General features: G+C 58.0%; 1 protein-coding gene across 3 annotated transcripts; it reads right to left on the bottom strand.

The window, feature by feature from the left end:
- Positions 1-664: 664 nt before the first annotated feature.
- SRL (sarcalumenin) lies at positions 665-19383 on the bottom strand (the record flags this gene model as incomplete). Of its 3 annotated transcripts, none has more annotated exons than XM_079542795.1 (7): positions 665-1625; positions 2264-2497; positions 2925-3041; positions 9743-9838; positions 10397-10495; positions 12001-12921; positions 19323-19383. In XM_079542795.1, 7 exons carry the CDS (start codon positions 19381-19383, stop codon positions 814-816), a joined length of 2340 nt encoding a protein of 779 aa, XP_079398921.1. In that variant the 3' UTR covers positions 665-813. The 3 variants fall into 3 exon arrangements, with proteins under 3 accessions (XP_079398921.1, XP_079398922.1, XP_079398923.1); XM_079542796.1 differs by lacking the exon at positions 12001-12921 and adding an exon at positions 6576-6611; XM_079542797.1 differs by lacking the exon at positions 12001-12921.
- Positions 19384-20124: the final 741 nt, after the last annotated feature.

Genomic DNA, 20124 nt, shown 5'->3' with positions numbered 1-20124 from the left:
GAGGTTAATGGCAGGAGCAGGCACTAGTGCCTCATCTCTGTGCTGACTCACGGAAGGAAGAGCTTGCTCACAGCCCTGCAGGTCGCTGTGATTTGGGGTGCCGTCCCTGTTCCCCCAGCACAACTAGGCTGTTTCCAGCAGCTCCTTTTCAGACCACTCCTTGCTGTGACATGGACTTGCAAATCTCATCACGACAACCCGTCTGGAGACACAAATGCCCCTGCAAACACCCAGCAGGGGGGACCGAATCCCTTCGTATGGCTCACATCCAGTGAAGGCTGCAGAATCAAGTTAAGCTCAGCTGTTACATGAAAGGAGAACTCCACCAGGCAACCTAAAAGTCTTGGAAGGAAAACCAGGGTCAATATTTGCAGGATGTTTGTGCAGTGCCCCAGGGCTCCTGCTGGTGCCCCCGCTTTCTGTGTCACCGCTGTGCTCTCACGTCGTGCCCTCATTCTTGCTCCCTGCCAGCTTCACATCTGCAGAGGTTGAAACTCCTGTTCGCCCATCTCGGCACCAGTGAAGAAGCATCTACAGTTCTATCTCACCACACATTTCTCATACTTACAGCCTAAACATTGCCTTCTACGCAAAAGAACAAAGATAAAATGTCAGGAATTCACAGTTTTTATTCTCTTTCTTATGCCCACCCATCTTCCCCTGCCATTGATGTCAATGACTCAAAGTCCTCATCATACAGTAGCCTTTGCCAGTGTGGCACTCAAAGGGTTAACAAACCATGGCTTCTTGGACAGATAAGACATAAGCTCATTCACCGGTAGGAACACGAGGATGGTTATGGTACTGAACACCTTATGGTTTCTTGTAGCGATTCTTTGGGGTTTCGCCACAGCCGGTGACGTCGCAGGAGAGAACGTTGGGCTTCTTCCCCAAGCCAATGCTTCCCAGCAGATCGGGAAGCTCACGAGTGATGGCCTTCTCGATCTTCTCTAAGTAGCACCCTCCCATGTAGGAACACTGCTGAGACAGCAGCTTAAAACCAGTGATGGGGTTGATGCCAAAGAAGTCCTTGTAAGCCTCGCGGTTGGGGAGGTCGAATTTGCTGACGTTGGTCTTCGCCAGAATGGACTTAAAAATAAAGAACTTGTCAGGATCTTCCACAATGTCTCTGAACACCAGTTCTCCATCGCTAAAGAAGGTCATTTTGTCCTTGTAGGTCTGCAGATAGCGATCGACCAACAGGGCGTGGATGCGCACCCGGATGGCGTGTTGGCGTATGAAGGCAATCTTATTTTCCATCCTGTTCTCAATCACCTGGTTGAGATCTTCCAGGAGCGATATCTCTTCTTTGAGGAACAGGTCTTTGTGGGTATCCGGGTGGTACTCGTGGGGCCAGAAGGAGCTGACGTACACCCTGGGAGGCTCCGTGACGTTGATCAGAGGAGCCAGGCTCCAGAACAAGGCTCCGTAGACCCTCATAAGCTCCTGGGTAGCCAGGCTGTCGGCTTTGTTCAGGATGATTCGGATCTGAGACTCGCGGCCCTTCAGCTGGCGAAACAGCATCTCCAGCTCCAGGCCCACGTCCAGCTTCGTAGGGTCAAAGACAACAAAGATGAGATCAGCTCTGTCGATGAACCACTGGCACACATCGTTGAACGGGTAACCTTGGGGAGAGGAAAGAGAAATCCAGCAGAAATGGCCAGCAGGGGGGAGTCCCTTCTGATTAGGGGATAGATAAACCTTGGGCTTGCTGTCTCACACCCTGTCTGGCTTAGACAAGGCGTGAGGCACAGAAGACCTCTCATGCAGCACAGAAACTGTTTCATAAGTGCTAAAACACTTCAGAGCTTCTTGGCAGGAAAGCTCATTCCCGTGTCTGAGCCTGTGTGCCTCCCTCAGCCTCACCTCTCCAAGCCTTTCTCTCCAGGGAGACCTCGTAGTGGATTTCCAGTACCTCAAGGGAGGTCATTATAAAAATGATCTAGACCAATTTTTTAACAATCTGATAGTGACAGGATGGAAGGAATGGCTTTTAACTAAAGGAGGTGAAATTTAGGTCAGATGTTGGTGGAAATTCTTTATTCAGAGGGCAGTGAAGCTCTGGCACAGGCTTTCCAGAGAAGTGAGGGTGCCCCATCCCTGGATGGACCCATGGGCAGACTGACTTCTCCAGCCCCCACGGTGTAGGAACAGATCCCTGCTGTAGCCTAGGGCTTTTCCTCAGTGTGTCAGACATCTAGGCTACCCAACATATAACAGCATCCTTCCTGGAGCCCTTTAGGTGAAGGCAGAACACCCCTACCTCGTTCTTGCTGCTTGCGGTTTTCAATGATGCCTGGTGTGTCCACAAAGGTGACTCGCTCCAGGAGCTTGTGGGGCACCTCTATTCCAATCAGCTTCTCCAAGAAGTTCTGCCCAAACTTCTCCAGGGGAGAGAAGGAGCGTGCGCTGTCAGCAGCCATCACGATGCCCTCGATGGTCTTCAGCTTGGGGCCGTGCATGATGACAGTGAATTCAGAGGTGGTGGGTTCTGCCCCTGTTCAGCACAAGAGGAGCAGCAGAGATGTGAAACCCATGCCAGGCCCTGGACATTGCAGGCCCAGGACGAGGTGGGGATCTTGGAAGCATCCCTTGCTTGACAAGAGATGCTGGAGGAACACGGGAATTGGGGCCATGACATTGTTGCCAAAGCTCTGGGGAACATTACAACAGGGCTGTTTTCTGCAGGGACAGGTCCTTCTGGAGGTGGCGTGGCTGAGAAGGGTGCCCTGGAGAAGCACTTTCTACTCAGCTCCCATGGTACAAGTTGACATGGGTGGGAGCAGAGATGATTGGGAAGGGCTTTTCTCTTGGGAAGCTGAGTGCATTGGCTCCTGGTGGGGAAGGATGGGGAGAAGATGGCGAGGTGCCCTTGCTATGACTGCACCCACCCTCAGGGTGGAGGGCTGCAGTGAGCGAGGTACCTGTGTAGAGCTGGTAGGGAGTGTCATCCAGCCCGAGGAGGTAGTTTATCATGGAGGATTTGCCAACGCTCCACGGTCCCAGGAATAACACCATCGGCTTGGAAGTGATCTCCCCATCTGCAGAGAGGGGAAATAACAAGAGGAAGTGAAGAAACAATGGCTGTGGCTGCTGTGCGCCGTGCATTCCCTGCTGTAATGAGCATCCCATCTGAGCAGCACGGCGATGAAGCACTTGGGGAGCCGTCTGCTCTCCCAGCACCGCTGCCACTGCTTGGTCACACTGAGCCGTGGCACTGCCCAGTGAGCTCCGTGCTGGCACTGCAGTGAGATCAAAGCCTGTCTGCCCTGCTCCAAGCTTTGGCCCTCATGCTATAGAACAGCTGGAAGGTCCTTTTGTTATGGTCTCGCTTCAGTTTGAGTTCAGTTGGAGTGAGCACAAAGCTGCAGGAGTAGTTTTGGAGAGCAGGTGTCACAAAGCACCGGACATGCAAGGGATGTAGCCATGCTGCAGTCAGGTGGATGCCTTGTGCAATGGAGCTGGGGTGTTTGAAGGGTGCAGGGCTCCAGCCCAGCACAGGGAAGGCAAGCTCAACTAACAGCCCTGTTCTGTGCCTGGGAAAGATGAGAGGAGAAATAACCACGGTCCCCATTCAATCCTGCAGCTTGCTGGGAGGCTCAGAGAGCACAGATGAAGGCTGCCATGGGGCCCATGAGGACCTGTTCCCACATGTGATATCTGCCTACGACCAACCCCTGCTCCAGGGTGCTGGGACTGACTGCTACCATCAGCCCATGCTGCCCAGCCCCACCAAGCCCCTGTGGTGCCAGCCTGCAGGCTGTGTCCAGGGAACGTGCTGCAAGCCCAAATCAGGACAGAAATGGAAGTGAAAATAGAAGGGTGAGCTCCCATTTCTGGCAACCTTCCCCATACCCTCTTCATTTCCAGGGACCACACTGCTCCGTGCTGCCACCCAGACAGGAGCAAGGAACCGCACCAGCAGGCAGAGCAACCATCTCCACATCAAGGGAGCCCCAAAGCCAACATGATGATGAGCTCTCACTTCCAACGGTGGTAGAGGACACTGCTTGGCAGCTTGGCACCCAATTCATCCAACAGCACCCCCAGCGCCACTGGAGAAAAGGAACCGGCTGGGGATGTCTCTCCATGGGGCACAGCCTGTGGCTATGCGACTTACCCCTTGCCCAGGACAAGGCATCCACAGTAGGACCAGCAGGACTGGCCCTGAGCCCTGCTTGTTCCATGAGGCTGCGCCAGCCAGAGCCCTGCAGTGGGGTCACAGCCCCAACCTGGGGCAGTCAGAACCAGCCCTGCTGCCTTTCTCTGCCAGCAAACACACAGCCTGCCCACTTCTGCCTCCCTGGAACATTTGGGATCTGACTTTCTGTTCCCATGAGGGATAAAAACAAGTGTTGAAACCTCGGGCTTTTCTTATTAATTATTCCTCTGTGCCGCTGTATCGCTGCTCCTCTGTTTGCTTGCTGGCTTTAATTGGGTTTCGGATTATTATTGTGATTATCCCCTGTGATGTTGTGCCAAAGTTTTGAGGCGGGTCCCCACGTGCTCTTTCATAACAGGTTCCTGGCCAGGTGCGGCTACACGCAGGCTGGAGCCGGCAAGCTCCAGCTCCATGCACGGACCACAGGGTTCCTCCAGGTGCCATCCTCATATGCCAGGGAGGCAAGGGCTGTGCCAAGTCAGGCAGCCCCTCTGCAGGTCACCCAACCCCTCTCCTGCTTTGCTTTTGGAAGCTGCCGGGCCTGGAAAATGTCACCTCATGAACAGTCTGTCCTTGCTGCCTCCCTGGACATGGGAACAGAGAGCGAAGTGTGTGTCCCACCACGCTGGTGCTGGCCTGTCCCCCACTCTGCCCCTCCCGTACGGGTTTGCTATCACCTTGAAGGGGCTGCCAGGGAAAAAAGGGCTCGGGCAGCTGCCAGCTCCTGCACATGATGACAGCAGCTCCGCCGTGCGGCTCTCTCCAGCCACCAAGTGGCTGCTCGCTCCCAGCCCAGCTCACACTGAACTCTGCCACTCGTCTCAGCTCATTGCAACTCATCCTGGTGACTTCTGCAGACCTCACACCGGTAGGTGATCAAGCCCTGCATGCAAGTGGGGGAATCCTTGTAGCCCTCTGCTTTTCATCCACGGCTTTGCTTAAAACACAGTAACCACTTCTCTAAACCGATAGGTTTCTGGAGCACAAAGCATGCTGAGAACCACAAAGCACCCAGTGAACAGAGCCAGGGACCCTTTGCAGGGACTGTGCTTGCCCTTAGCCCACGTCCTGGAGCACTGTTGCCCCTGGAAGGGCTACTGCCCTAAAGAGGAGTGCAGAGAACTGCTTCTCTCTGTTATGGAGGGACCATTTTCTACAGCAGTGGCTTTTTGGGAAGTTCTGTGCTGCTTCCAAGGCCAGAATGCCCTCAGGAGGCAGCCCTGATGCTCTGGGGCTGGGATCCCCTCTCCTCACTCTTCAGCCAGACAGAGGGATGGCTCAGCCTGTGGGGCAAGGATGACCCTTCCCAAGGTAAAGCAGAAGGACAAAGCCTCCCTCCTCTCCTCGCTCAGGTTGCCCCAAGTGCCTGCCCTCAAACCGGGTGGGTTCAACCCCCTGGGCAGGCTCTCCCAGCATCACTCCCTGCCAACCACCCCTGTGCCCAGACACCACCAGTCCCTCCTCCAGGGCAGGAACAGCACACGTGAACCCACAGCAGCCACGGGTCTGCGCGTGACACACGTACCCAAGGATGCAGGGAAAGCCACACGTGGATTCTCACCTCCATGTCATGCATTCACCCCCACGTGTGCACACCCACAGCAGCGCGTACGCATGTGTGCCTGCAGTGAGACGCAGCGAACGCAGCTATCTGACATGCTGTTTATACCTGCACTGCTCCCCACTGCCTGCACGCTGGCATCACAGTGAGCCAGCAGCCCCTGGGCTGCACCGGGGCTCTGCCGTGGTACGGAGGAGCCTTTTTGGGCAGGGGCTGTGGGTAGGGCACGAGGTGGGATTTCCTTGTCGTTTTGCCGCAGTACGTTGCAGCACAGACGCAGGGGGAGGGCAGCGCTTCTTAGCCTCCCTCCCAGCCCCGCTCCTGCGGGCGTTCCTGCCGGGGTCCGGGCGGCTCAGCTGGGCACGGCACTGGCCAGCGGGCAGCACCAGCTCTCGGGAGGGCTGCGGCCGCCGCGCAGGGGCCGGGCGGTGTTACTGGGACAGCTGCTGCCGGGTCATCGGCTTAAACTGCAGCCAGGGGGGATCAAGGGGAGGCATTCGGGGAAGTTTGTGCACGTAGCGGGGCCGAGGGTGGGAGGAGATCACCCCGCAGGGCGGGCTCTCTGCTCTGACCCACGGGTGTGAGATGGACCCGCAGGTCCACCGCAAAAGCCTTTGGGTCGTGCATCGGGGAGCTCACGCCTTCCTGAGGTTTACGCAAGAGGGAAAGGTTTTAAAAGCCCAGGGGAGATGAGGAGCGCTGCGGGCAGCGTGGTGCTGCTGAGCTCTGTGCTGGGTGATGTGGGACAGATTGCGGCTGAACCACGGCTCTGCTGGGGTGAGGGAAGGGGAAAGGCTGCTGAGGAGCTCAGGCAGCGCTGGCAGCATGCAGGGGACGGGCAGCGATACCAACCTGTGGCAGAGGAGCCCAGGGTGCGTCCGGGGTAAGCTGTTAGCAGGGGACACGGGGAGAGAGAAAAGGTACCGTGAGTCGAAGAAGGGATGCGGCTGCCTGGGTCTGGCCCGGGCCGGAGAGGGAGCTGAAGAGCGGCCCTGGCCTTCTCGTGGGTGGGACAAGCCAGCAGACGGCCACGTTTCCAGCAGGAAAGAAGGAGTTACAATTCGTGAGCAACGAGACCCGCAGCTACCAGGACGAGACTCCAAACCCAGCCTGCCCTGCACACAGGCAGCACTGCCACACCAGCGATGCGCTGCTCCCAAACCTGCCCCGCTCAGCTGCTGCCTTCCCTGGCAGCGCTCACCAAGCCAGCGGAGCTGTACAAGCCACGATCAGGACAACCAGCAGCCCAGACATGTGCCCCAGCCACGTGGCAGTGCAAGTGCATCCATCCCTGGCGATGGCAGCTGCCGGCCGTTCCCCACACAGGCGTGTTGCCTGGCACACACACAGCAGTCCGGGTCTCTGGAGCGCACCACGGCCCCCAGCAAGCTGCCCATCACCGGGCTGCAAGCTCGGCCAGGAGTAGGCATGGCACAGCAGCCCAGCCGTCACCAAGCACACAAGCAGAACCAGCACATAAGTGTAATGACAGAGCAGAGACAGCCTGCACCGGGCTGGGGATGGGATGGAATGTCCCTGCTGTGAGCACGGGGCGGGCGAATGCTCCAGGATGTGCTCAGACCCCAACACATCTCAGCCAGGCTCACGGTGCCTACTGTGGGTCCCTTAGGACAGGTAACATTTACTCAGTACCGCAGCAGGGAGACCCTCACTGAGGCCAATAAGGAGCAAAGCTAGAAGAAAGCAGACAAAATGGAGGACTGCCGTGTAATGGAGGGGTGGAGGAGAGTGTGGCAGCACCCCTCTATATTGGCTTACACTTCTAAAGGTCAGGCATATTCCATGACACTGTTGCCCTACTGCTCACCCAGCTGTCCTGCTCTTCCCAGCCAACTCAGCCTGCAGCTCTATACCCCCTCTACGCTACAGGGGATTCCCTGCAGGGTAGCTCAGGGCATCTGGTTCACAGGGACTCCCCACCCTAATGCCAGAACCCCCTTTAGATGATAGGCAGTACTAGGGCTTACCTCACCACACAACAGAAGGAGCTCAGAAGGCTCATCTTCATCCTCACCCATCTTACAAATCCAAGAGGACTCCCTCAGCCAACCCTCCAATTTATCTGCAGGCTACTCTAATTACACTGTTAATGAGGGGTTGGGAAAAGCTGTATGAATGGTTATAAAAGGCAAACAGCTGGGGTTGTTTGGGGGTTAGAACAAGCAGCTCTGATAGAGGGAGGGCTCTTATAGCTGCACCTGGCTGAGCTGGGGGCTGCAGGCCTGGTGGTGTCCCTGTGCTAGGAAGCTCTGACTCCAGGTTCTGGTTTGGTCCAGGCTTTGGTCATACCTGTGCAGCAGTGCATGGTGAGAGATCCACCCAGGGCACCTGTCAGCCTGCAGGATGCACTGGGGGTTGTTCCTCATGGGGAGAAGGAACAGGCTATGGAGCGGTGGGGTGAGATAAGGCTGTTGAAGAGCACCAGAAGCTGCCCTGATGAGACCTGCTGGGTTTGAGAGGGGCACTGGCTTATAAAGCGTGAGGTTTGGTGGGTCCCAGGGGCCCTTAGCAGGGGCTGTCAGTGCCGTCCCAGAAAGGAGCAGAGAGGTGCCTGCTTAGCCATAGGATGGCTCTAGGGCACACTGGGATGTCCTGAGCGAGGAAGCAACCTGTACACTGAGAGCTGGAGGCTGCATCTTCTGGAGGTGAGCAGCAAAGGCAGGGTAGGAGGCTGAGAACCCACCACCTCCAGCCATCTCCTAAATGCAGTGCCCCACAGTGAGCTGGCAGCAGGTGCTGGTTGCTGTGACCCCCAAGCTGCCCTCCCACGTGGCAAGCAGTGTGAGGCAGGCCCAGGCAGCACAAAGGCAGCGACACAGAGCTGGCTGCAAGAGCAGCAGTGCACGCCTCATGTTGTATGAGCCCTATACCCACCCACCCCACAAAACCCATGGGTGAATGGTAGCCGGTGCCAGGGTGTGGGAGCAGGGCTGTTACTGAGGGCTCTACAGCCCTGTTCCCTCCCCATCCTGCTGTCCCCCATGGGTATCCTGTTCTTGCTCCTGCCTCTCTACTGGGTTGGCAGATGTGCTGGCCTTCCTACAAAAGGCCAGAGGTCTGACACTGGCCTAAGAGTGGCATCTGGGCTATAGTGGGGTCCCCTGTAAAACAGAGGTTCTGCTATCAGGGGATGTATCCCATGGGTTTGCCCATACAGGCATGGGACCCATAAAGCTTGGAAGGAAGGTCAGGGCCATTTCCAAGGCATGGGAATACGTGACCCCAGCTCAGGACAGGGCTTCAGCAGAGGTTTCACCTCAGTGCACTGGGGCCTCGGACTGGGCTGGAACCACTTGTCTGGACAATGTCCTCAGGATCACCAGAGCCAATGTCAGCCTGTGGTTGTTCACATCAAATGGGTCAGAAGAGCCTCCAGATCTGTGAGCATCCTGGGGCTGGAGCTGCACTTGCCTCTTCTGGAGGGACACGTTTACCACTGGGGCTCAGCCCAAGCCAATGTCCGTAGCCGCAGGGACCTGCTCACCTGATCCAAAGTGCCTGTAGTTGCCAAGGGGTGGAAACTCTAACTCCCAGGATAAAAGAAGGCTTGAGCTTGAGGGATACCCAGCCCACGTGGCTGTGTCCCATATGGAGCAGGAAGGATGCCAGCTCCAGCCACCACCAGGAGGCTCAATCCCAGCCTTGAGAGGTCCTAAGCTTCCTTGCCAAGCCTGTCTCACTGGGCCATGATCTCTGCTTGGCATGGGTACAGAGCATTGATGTTGAGCAGGTGGAGGACCCAAAGTAGGCAGAGTTCAATGTTCAGCCTACACAGATGGTCCTGACAGCAGATGAGCTAAGGCAGAAGCAGGAATGCCTGCCTCTGGGTGCTGGGTTCACTAGGGCATGTCCTCCAAGCCCAGCATGCTCGTGGCCTTCTTGGGGAGCTGTAGAGGAAGCCAAGCCACCCGAGCCTTTCCATGACCTGCTCTGTGTGCTGCTGTCTGAATGCATCAATGACCTGATGGTGCCAGAGACCTGGGTGCCCACAGCATTACCTGTGATCTCATGCTGCCTCAGCTCATTGTATCTGTAGGACTGCTCCAGGGGCTTGATGGAGGAGTGGTAGATCTTCCTCAGCCGCTGCAGTACTCCTGGAGGAGCAAAAGCATGCACACTGGTGACAGGCAAACCCCATCCACCCCTTCGCATCCCTTCTAGGTAAGATGCTGGACATTCCCCGCAGACCTTGAGGATGACTCAGCTGTAAATAAAGTGACGCATCTCACACTTGAAATCCTGTGCAAAATGATCCAAGTCACGCATCTTGAAGCCCCTACCCTGCTGATATTTGTGCTGCTCTTGCCAACATGTGATGCAGGAACCTCCCTCGTTAATGCTGTTTAGCACTTAACACTCGTAATCCCCAAAGCCTTCCACTACGGTGCCCAGGGACCTGGTGGCAGGCATTTCCCAGACAGTTATCACTCCCTTTCTAGTTTTCACTGGCAAAGGGACCAGCAGAAGCAAGCCTGATAAGAATAAACCACAATTCATAATCAGAACAAAAATCAAAACCTTTTATTACAAGTTGCCCCAAGCTTCTCTGAGCAGCAGGGAGCAGCGTGGCTGCCTTGGGCCAATACACCAGTTACCAGCCCCCTAGCTGAATGTCTCTGTGTGCCCTCGTATGTCAACGTGGGTCCTCTCACCTGAGAAGTCATCTGCAGGTTTGTCTTCGTTCAGCTTGAGGGTGTTCTCCAGGTGGGACCGGTCGCGCTTGGTGGGCTCGCTGGCATCCTCAACCTCTTCTGGAGGGAAAGACAGAGAGAACTGTTATGGTGGGGGCTGATGGCGAGGGGCAGTGCGGGCGCTCACACAAGCTGTGCTGGGGAGAGGCTGCTGGGGAGCACGCACATCCTGAGCCCACCCTGCCCGGCACCCACAGCTTCGGCACACCGCTTGGTTTGTGTTCCGCAAATGCTCCTAAGGGGTTTGGTCAGAGCCTCCAGGGGAAGTGCTGTGGGCAACTGCTCTGCTCCGAGGAGGGGCGGTGAGGGAGAGGCGAGGGCCGGCGCCCATGGGGAATGCGAAGGACGTGCCTGGAAGGGGCTCTCGGGTGCTGGGAGTGCTGGGTGGGAACTGCGGCACCTGCTGCCCGCGGGGCCCCTGCCCAACCCGCTGCTCCCCGACAGCTGCAGCTCCCCTCGGCTTTGGGCACTGTGCTCTGCCTCTCTCCCTGTCCACTCCTCAAAAATCACACGTCGAGCTGGAGGTGGGAAGGCTTGCAAGGTTCTCTCCTGCTTCTCCACCTCTGCGTCCTGCCAGGCTGCAGCCCTCCATGGGCACATGCTGTCCCTGCCTCCTTGACTCAGCAACGTGTGGCAGGAGGTGGCTCTGGGCTCGCTCCCCAGTGTCCCCATGAAGGGGGACAGAGGTGTCCCCAGTCTGAATGTGCTAGCAGAGCCGGTACACCAAGGGCCCCAAGGGCTGGGCTATGGGGGCAGCACCAAGCCCCACGCTGAGCCTCAGGCTGGGGTGCTGAGGAGGACCTTTTGACTTGCCAAGTACAGCCACCGAGACCAAACTGGGTTTTCCTCTCGGCACAAATGTAAACTTTTTGAGCTTGGATGTTACAGAAGGAAGCAAAAAAGAATCAGCTGGGTCCAAAGGTTGCTGCCTTACCTACGGGGCCAAAGTCCGCAAGCATTTCTAGTAAAACATGGCAGGGGGGATCACTTTTCCTGAGCTAGCTGCCTTTGGCTGATTGGACACACCCTGCCCACGGCCAGGGCAACGCTTCAGCAGCTCAGCAGTCTGAATTAGCTCTTTACATCTTCCCTACAAGGCAAGGGCTGAGGGCCAGTGGCTGATGGACGCGGGGCCCACCAGCCTGGGCAGCGTCCTGCCTGTGTGCCAAGAGAGCCGGGTGAGTGAGCTCTGCGGGCTGATAAATGTCCTCTAACAGCTTTGCAGCTGCTGAAAGGGATTGGAGGGAAGAAAGATTCTTATATGTGTCTGCAGATGAGAAGAGAAGTCATGGGCTTAAAGTGCAGTGAGGGAAATGTCGGCCAACCTCGGTATCACCGCAACGAGCGCCGACGTCTGCAGGCTCCCACCTCGCCATCGCTGCCCACGGCACGGCCGCCCACCCGTGCAGGTTAAGGGCAGGACAGGAAGCACAAGCATTAGGAGAGGGCCATGCATTAGGCGCAGTTTAATGTGCCAAGCTCAGCTCCGCCAGGTTTGATAGCAGGTCACTCTCGACGCCCTCTGCTCGCTATGTTACAGCACACGGAGAGAAAAAGACTCCAACCTATCTGGCTGCGCCGGGGCTCAGCGGCAGCGGGGCGGGCACTGGCTGGGCTCTCCATTTCTGCTAATGGTGCCTTGTCTGCCGGGGGGTCTCCCACTGCTGCCGGTGGGTCTTCTGCTGTTGGAGGGTCTTCTGCTGTTGGAGGGTTCTCCAGGGCTGCTGGTGGGATTTTGACAGCTGTTGGTGGGTCTTCTGTTGCTGCTGCTTCTTCCACTTCTCTAGATGGGTCTTCTGCTGCTGCTGGGCTGCTGCTGCCAGAGCCAGGCTCCACGTCCCCACAGGGTGGGTGATGGCAGCTGGCAGGGCCATTCCTCTGCTCTCCCTCATGGCTGGCTGCTGCCTTGCCATGGCTTTTTTCCCCTAATGTCTCTTCTGTGTCAGTCCCTTCAGCTCCATCTTCCAGCCTCTCTGGACTGGCACCATCCTCCTCAGACTCTCCCTCCTCTGCAGACTTTCCCTCCTCCTCTGACTCTGCTTTGCCTTCATCTTCCTCAGACTCCCCCTGCTCGTCATCTTCCTCTGAGCTCTGCTCATCCTCTTCCTCTCCTCCCTCGGGAGCAGACACTCTTGGCTCCTTTTCCTCTGAGGCCACTTCCTTGGTGTCGGCCTCCTCCTCCTCCTCCTGGCCGCCATGTTGTGTTCCATGCTCTGGGGCGGCCTCTCCCTCTGCTCCAGGGCTGCCCAACGTGGCGTCCTTCCCTGATGACCCATCAGGCCCCTCCTGGCCCTGCCCTGCAGCCTCGCTCAGGCCTCCCTTCATCTCTTCAACCCTCTCGCCACCTCCCTCTGTGGTTCTGAGCACAGAGGTGTTGGCAGCTCCACCATCATCCTCCTCCTTGGGGCTGCCACTGACGGCCATCTCCTCCCCATAGGGCTGTGCAGCAGACAAGGGGCGTTGGGTGGCATGGCCGACATCTTCATCTAAACGATGAGAACAGCTCGGTCAGTCTCACCCACGCCTGCCCATGGCCATGGGGGACAAGAGAAGGCTTGGATGCCATCACCAAGATTTTAACTCCTGCTAAAGCATCTCTGGCTCTGGCTCGCTGTCCTGGCCATAGCAAGAAGCTGGGCACAAAGAGGCGTCTGCGGGTGGAAGCGCTGATGCTGCCTGGATAGGGGACGTGTCCCCACGGCTGCACACCACAGCCACCCATGGCCGTGCAGCCTGTGGGGTGCTGCAGAAGCTCTATGGGGTGGTGAAGCGGCTCTGAGAGAGGACCCAGCTGTGTGGGGAGCTCTGAAAGCTGGGAGCAAGAGGCCAGGGGTGCTTGGCAGGCAGAAGGGTCCTCCCCAGCCCTGCACAGCACGGTGGGCTCTGCCTTTCCAGTGCAGGGCCTGACCCCGTGGCGGGCATGGAGCTATTTATTGTGCACGTCCCTTCATTAGGAAAACATTTGCCACTCCGTGCAACTGGCTGGAACACAATGAATTTGTTCTGCGGGCCGGGAGCAGGCATCTGTATTTTCCATAGGCCTCTGACTGCAATTTAACATTAGTCAACGGATGCCAAAAATAAAATATCAACAGCTATACTGTCTCCGTTACAAACAGTTGCTGCTCGTCTAAATAATCCCCTGAAAACTCGAGTGCCTGCATACCAGGGAAGTGTTTCAGAGGAAAATAATGCCTTTGTACTCCAGCTGGCAAGCAGATGCCAACCGGGAGCAAGGCCACCGCTGCCCGGGCTGTGGTCACAGCCAGCAGCTCAAGCATTGCACACAGCATGGAGCCAGCCCTCTCTTGTAGCCTTGCACGTGGCATCCCACACCTCTGTGCTGCGCCAGGGACCCACAGGACCCTGCTTGCCATGACACCCACTGCTTTGGCAGCACGATGGCATGGGTGTTAAACCACCCTCCAAGCCACCCAAAGGGGAGAGCTGGGTGAGGCGTGCTCTGCTCACTGCACCCCAAGGGTCCCCATGGCAGATGAGGACAGGGATATTCTCAGCGTGGCCCCAAAATAACCAATGAGCCAAAGGGCTGAGAGGGAAGTGCTGCTTCCAGGGCAGGTGTTTGGGGAGGGTCAGGGCTGGTGAGGAGAGGCTGGGCGAGAGTATGCAAAGGAGAGCTCACTGGGGATCCCTACGTGTCCCTTTTGAGTGGATGCAGAGGACAGATGTGTCCCCTGGGCAGTGACATGCTGCATCCCCTGTGCCCAACTGTGGGCCACATACAGGGCACAGGGAGAAAGGAAATGTTCTCCATGCTCTCACACTGGGATATTCCCTGCCATGGGCTTCATTTCCCGTGACCTTCATGGAATTACATAAAGCCCCTCTCCCTCTCCTTCTCACTCCTGTTTCCCCTACATGGTCTCCAAATCCATCGCAAGGCAAATTGTGCTGATCTGCAGATGGCCGGCTGGTGAGCACCGGGTGGCTAAATGGGCCGAAGGTTACGGGCTTAACACCCTTCTCCCATCCTCTGCGGGCTAAAAATACATCCAGCAACTGTATAGTGGGGTCAGCAGCAGCTCAGCAGGGCAGGGGCAGCACCGGACCCTCACTCTCAGGCACCCACTCGCTCATCCCTGGCCCTTTGACCAAGGGTGACACCCTCAGCCAGGGTCTGTCTGCAGCCCCGTGCACCCCAGGATGGAGAGGGACAGCAGTGATGTGCAAACCTGTTGCAAGGTGACATCAAGGCTCCCCTTGTTCATACCCTGCATTATGCCAAGCAGCGTGGAAGAGAACACCTCGAACCACTCACTTTCAGAACCCTTGGTCCCTGACTGGGAACACAGCAACCCCGTCCTCTGCTGTGACAGCAAGTCATGGCACAACCGCAATGGAAATCCACCAGTGGGATATGGGACACCGGTGCTGCTGCCACAACAGCCAACATGGGAAGCATGGGGACGGTTCCACCATCCTACAGCTATGATGCACGCATCCCTTCCTGCTGCCGTGCCTTCCTTACCCTTGCATGGGACTATATGGAGCAGTAATGCCAGAATGAACAGAGAGAGTCTACCTCTGTGAATGGCATCAGGGCTGGAGACAGCCAGGAGGGACAGATGGGCACAGGTGGCCCTGGGAAGGACATTCTCCCCCTCCAGCAGAAATAGGAGCCCCGAGCGTGGGGACGGCAGCGCGCGGTGCTGCAGGGATGGCTTTTTGCACGCCTTCTTCCCTGCCTGAATCTCAGCCCCAGCAGCATGCAGGGAGTTATTTCTGACAGCGGCTGTTTGGGGGGATCAGCAGTTCTGCAGTGGGAGAGTGCCCCGGGAGGTGCAGAATGCCCCAGGAGAACCAGATGCCCTTAGGGGTGCAGGGCCATGCACGAACCCTGGCTTTGCCCTTCCCCAGTGCCCTGTGCTCAGCACTGGGGCTCCCTTCCTCGCTCACGTTTTACACCGTGGGGAAAAGCGAAAAGCCAACATTAACCAAGAGGAAAAGCCAGCATTAACCAAGGCAGCCTGGTTTCTCTTCTGCTCCTCAAGGCATGCGAACCCAACCCAAGGGAAAGCTCCAGAATGGGTACCAATAGCCAGAGAGGGGACAGCCACCATCTCCCACTAGAGTGGCTCTCCCCCCTGCATTGCCAGTGGGGCTCAGGGGGGTCCCACACCCCGGGGTGCACATCTGATCCGGGAGCCGTGCCCATCCTGGTGGCAGTAGGAGTGACAGCAGTGACGATGGCACTACCCAGGGGGACATGGGCACGAGGAGCTGCACGGGTTGAAAGGAAGCCAAGGCCAGGTCCCAACTGCCAAAGCAGTATTTCTTGCCATCACTATTTTAACGAGGCCTGGTCAAAGAGATGTTCTGGTCAAACGCACTCATTCACTTAGAGGAACGTCTTGGTGCTATGAAAGAAAGACGCACGTGTTTCCTTGTGGGGAATTTTTAGCAGACCCAAGGAAGCCGCTCACCTGTCTCTCCTCTCATTGAGCACAAGTGAGGCCGCACTGAACCTAAAATCTGTGCCCGGTCCTGACAAAGTCCTGCAATGGGCCAGGAATGTAGCTGGGCTCAGAAACCACCCAACACCTCCTGGGATTCCCCCAGGAGACAGCGGCCACACCACAGACCCCCTGCAGGCACCTCCTGTGTCACGCAACATCCCTGCCCAGTCTGCCCTGTTTCCCACTCCATGCACTCCCTGCAGCCCTGGGGCATTTTTCCAACAGTTTTGCAGGAGAAATCCCTGTGTGAAAGCTTCCTGCACACAGGAGGGGATGTCTGATCTATGCGGATCACAGCAGAGACGTAGGAAACAGATTTGTCAGGCTAACTTGACCTGGTTTGTGGAGGAGATTTCAAGTTTAGCTGGAAAAGAAAATTGGCTGTTGATTTCTATAAATAGTGGGGTAGGGCTGCATGATATTTTGATTAAGAAAGCAGGGTAAGGAAACCTCAACGATTAAAACCAGGCTCGGGGCTTGCTAAATATAGAGAGGAAAAATGGGGAATGGTTTCTGTGGGGTGGTTTTCTGATTGCTTCCCACTGGGGTGCTCACCCCAGGGTTCCTATTGGAGCCTTGGAGGAGAACCTGAGCCTGTGACCGCTGGCTTGCAGATGGCACAAAGATGAGGGAAGTGGTGAAGGAAGAAGCGAGATGGGAAATTGGGGTCTGCAAGCGAGCAGCCAGCGAGGAACAGCTTGGATTTTGGAGCCAGATGGTGCCTTGCCCCACATGATCCCTAAACTTTCGGGATTGTTCAGATGGCGCCGAGCCCCAGCAGTGGGACAACAAGCCAAATTCAGCTGGGTCCCTAAACCAGGGCTTTTTTCTATGGGTGCCAGCACCCGGCCTGGCTCAGAGTGCCCACCCGGAGACTCCCCAGCCTCTCCACCAGCCCCTGCTAGCACACGAGCACACCAGCTTCCTCGGGCTATCACTTACAAGGGAAATGTCCCTGCAGCTTAAAATAGCCCAGCAGAGCCCTGCCAAGCTGCCAGCACCCACTGCCATGCAAAGAATGGGACAATTCTATGAGCAGTTTGCTCACCCTCAGACCTACTGCCTGGGTCGGGATTTGGGACCCCACAGTGCAGCAGGCAGCATGCAGGTCTGCGAGCAGAGACATGAGGTTTCCTGACGTCCATCCACCCTGCCTGGATGGACGTCACCTGCATGGCATGCCAAGAGTGCTCCCACAGATGTGGGGTCTGGTGGGACCAGGAGTCACATCGCACCAGTGTGTCCAATATCTGCCTTGCTTTGCTCAGCCCATAATGTGGAAGAGAGTCAGGATACCCGTGGGGATCGGGATCTCTACTGTACAAGGAGATGTGACAGGGATGTAGGTGGGACAAAGGACCGAGAGCTGTGGCATCCCACATTCCATGTGTCTGCACCAAACAGCAGTGGTGCCCACAGTTGTGCTGATGCTTGGCTGGAGTACAGTGACCCCACAGCTCTGGGGAAGCTCAGTGTCCCTGGAGGGCAGCTGGATGGGATGGAGGTGGAGGGTGCCTGGAATGGCAGAGCTGGGGGGGTCACCATTGGGGTGGTGACACGTGGCAGGTGGAGGAGCTCACCTCAAGGAGTCACATCCTGAGAGCTGGGGCCTGCCCTGAAGTGAGAGCCCATGTCAAAGTGACATGTCCTGGGTGATGGGATCACCCTGAGACACCATGAGGATGTGGTGGAGGAGGAGCTCACCCCAAGGTGACACGTCCCAGGCAGGGGGAACATGACAGGGTCCTATGTCCTGAGAGGTGGGGAGCACCTCAAGGGTGGCAGAACCCACCACAAGATGACACTTTCCATACAGATATTTCCAAACAACACCTCTGAGGAGGGCTTCATCTCAAGGCTCCACACTGGGTGATGGGGAATCACCCCAAGATGCCACAAGGAAGTGGTGACAGAGCCTGCCCCAAGGTGGCACATTCTGGACTGAGGCAGGATGGGGAGTCCCAGGGCACGGGGGTGGTGGCCACGCTTGCTGTCACAGGCAGAGCTCTGTGCCAGCCCCGTAACACCCTCGGCACTCACTGCAGAACGGCACAAGTGTGCCAGGATTTCCCTCAGCTCCTTGCCCAGCTGGAGGTGGGCAAGGTCCACGGCGGGGAGCTCTGCCAGGCCCGGCCACGTGGGCCACGGGCCCTTCCCACCCTTGGGAGCAGTGACAGGGCCCCAGCAGCCCCAGGCATCACCAAACCAGCGTGAAGTAACAGCCTTCAAAATGGCAGCGGCAGCCGGGGTTGCGGGGTTAGCTGGCAGTCAGCGGGGAGCACATCCACCAGCCCGGCTCTGTCCAACCCATCTACCAGACCACCGGTCCCACGGAGCTGCCGTTGCACCCCACAGCACCAGGGTGAGCCCAGCGCCAGCCAGGCTGGTCACCGTGTCCTCCAGACACCCTCGCAGGGCCACCAGCCATGCCCAGAGAGGACCCCTCCATCACTCATCCCCATCCACAGAGGCACCCCGCTGCCAGCAGTACACATCCCTCACCCCAAACCCCTTTTATTCACCGGAACGGTCAAAGATGCCCTTAAAAGGCTAAAAGTGCACTGGGCCGGGGGTGCGGGGCTGCAAGAAGGCAGCAGCTGTGGGTGCTGCCCGCGGGGCCGCGGGGGCCAGGCGGCCGCAGGAGCACAGTGTCCCCTTACACGGCTGTTTCCATACTTAGCTGCCCCCCGGCAGCGCGGCTGCCTGAGCCCGGCCAGGCAGCGAACCGGCCCAAATTAACTCAAGGGCAAACAAGGGTAACGGCGGTGCCCCAGGGGACGCCACGGGACCGGGTGAGCAGCAGGGTCTGGAGGTTACCCCAACGTCTGCCAGATCCTCGGCGGGTGAAGGTCCTGAGCTCGGTGCCCTGGAGCCCTGCAGTCCTCATGCAGGGGCTGCAGCCTGGCAGCACCGAGCTGTGCCAGCACCCATGGGTGACGCTGCCCCCAGCACCCCGGCTGCAGCACAGCCCCTGTGCTCACACCGAGTGCAGAGCAGGGACCCCAACCTATGTCCCTGCCAGCCACTCCTGATCACACACCGCCTCGGTTCTTCATGTCCCTACAAGTTTTGGGGGTGCCAGCATATCCTGCTGGGGGCACCCACCTGGGGTCAGGCTGGGCTCACCAGCCACCCACAGCCCTCTGGGCACCCGCAGCCCCATGGGCGCTCATAGCACCCCCAACACCCCCAGCCCTGCTGGGCACCCAGAACTCCATGGGCACATGAAGCCCTATAGGAGCCCCCAATCCCTCGTGCACCCACAGCCTCACAAAGCACCAACAGCCCCAACGAGCACCTACAAACCCACTGGGCACCCAGAGCCCCATAAACACTCACAGCTTCTCAGGCACCTACAACCCCAACTGGGCACCCACAGCCCCATAAGGCACCCACAGCCCCTCGGGTACCTGCCGTGCCGAGGAGCAGGAGCGAGGCCACGCAGCAGCACAGCAGGTTGAGGCGCTTCATGGTGGCTGCCAGGAGCTCTCCGCCGCTCGCCGCCCGTATTTATACGCCGGGCCGGGGGCCGGGCTGCCGGCTGTCGGCTCAGCCCTGCGCACACGCCGCTGCCTCCGCTCCCGGGGGCCGGCAGCCGGGGGACGGAGCGGCAGCGCTGCGGTGCTGATGTCGGGGAGGGGTTGGCACGGCGGCGCTGCCGGTGAGGTCACACCGTCCCACGCCTGGAGCCGTCCCTAAGGATGGGCGCAGCCGCTGCGCAACGCCCCGGGGACATCCGAGGATCGGAAGCCCGCTCGCAAAGGCTGAAAGCGCGGGGATGGGGATAACGGTGTGGAAGCGGAGGGCACAGCGGGGATGTGGGGTCCTTGCCAGGCTAACCCTAACCTTAACCCTAACCCAGGCATCGTGAGTGGGAGATGGAGGGACCCACAGCCGCAGCCGTGCCCCCCAAAAGGCACGGGAGGGGATAACTGTCCTCAAAGCCCAGGAGAGACACGGCGATCCCGATCAGCCACCTGCTGGGGGACACCGGGTGGGCACAGAAATCCTCGCTCCTCCCACCCTCCAGCCGAGAGGTGTCATCAGAAGCGGCCCCACAGCCCCCAGCGCGGTGCGGGTGAGCCAGGCGCTGCCCTGTGCGCCCTGGACCCGGACCCACCCCCAGACCCCACAGAAGTAACGCTTCTAGGCCGGAGCTTCTAAAAAACAAAGTACAAACTTTATTTTGTTTCTTTACAAAGGCACAAGCCT

This window comes from Tetrao urogallus (genome assembly GCF_951394365.1).
Source record: "Tetrao urogallus genome assembly, chromosome: 15".
NCBI lineage: Eukaryota > Metazoa > Chordata > Aves > Galliformes > Phasianidae > Tetrao > Tetrao urogallus.
The sequence above is the reverse complement of the archived record's forward strand: the minus strand, read 5'-3'. Positions and strand labels throughout refer to the sequence as shown.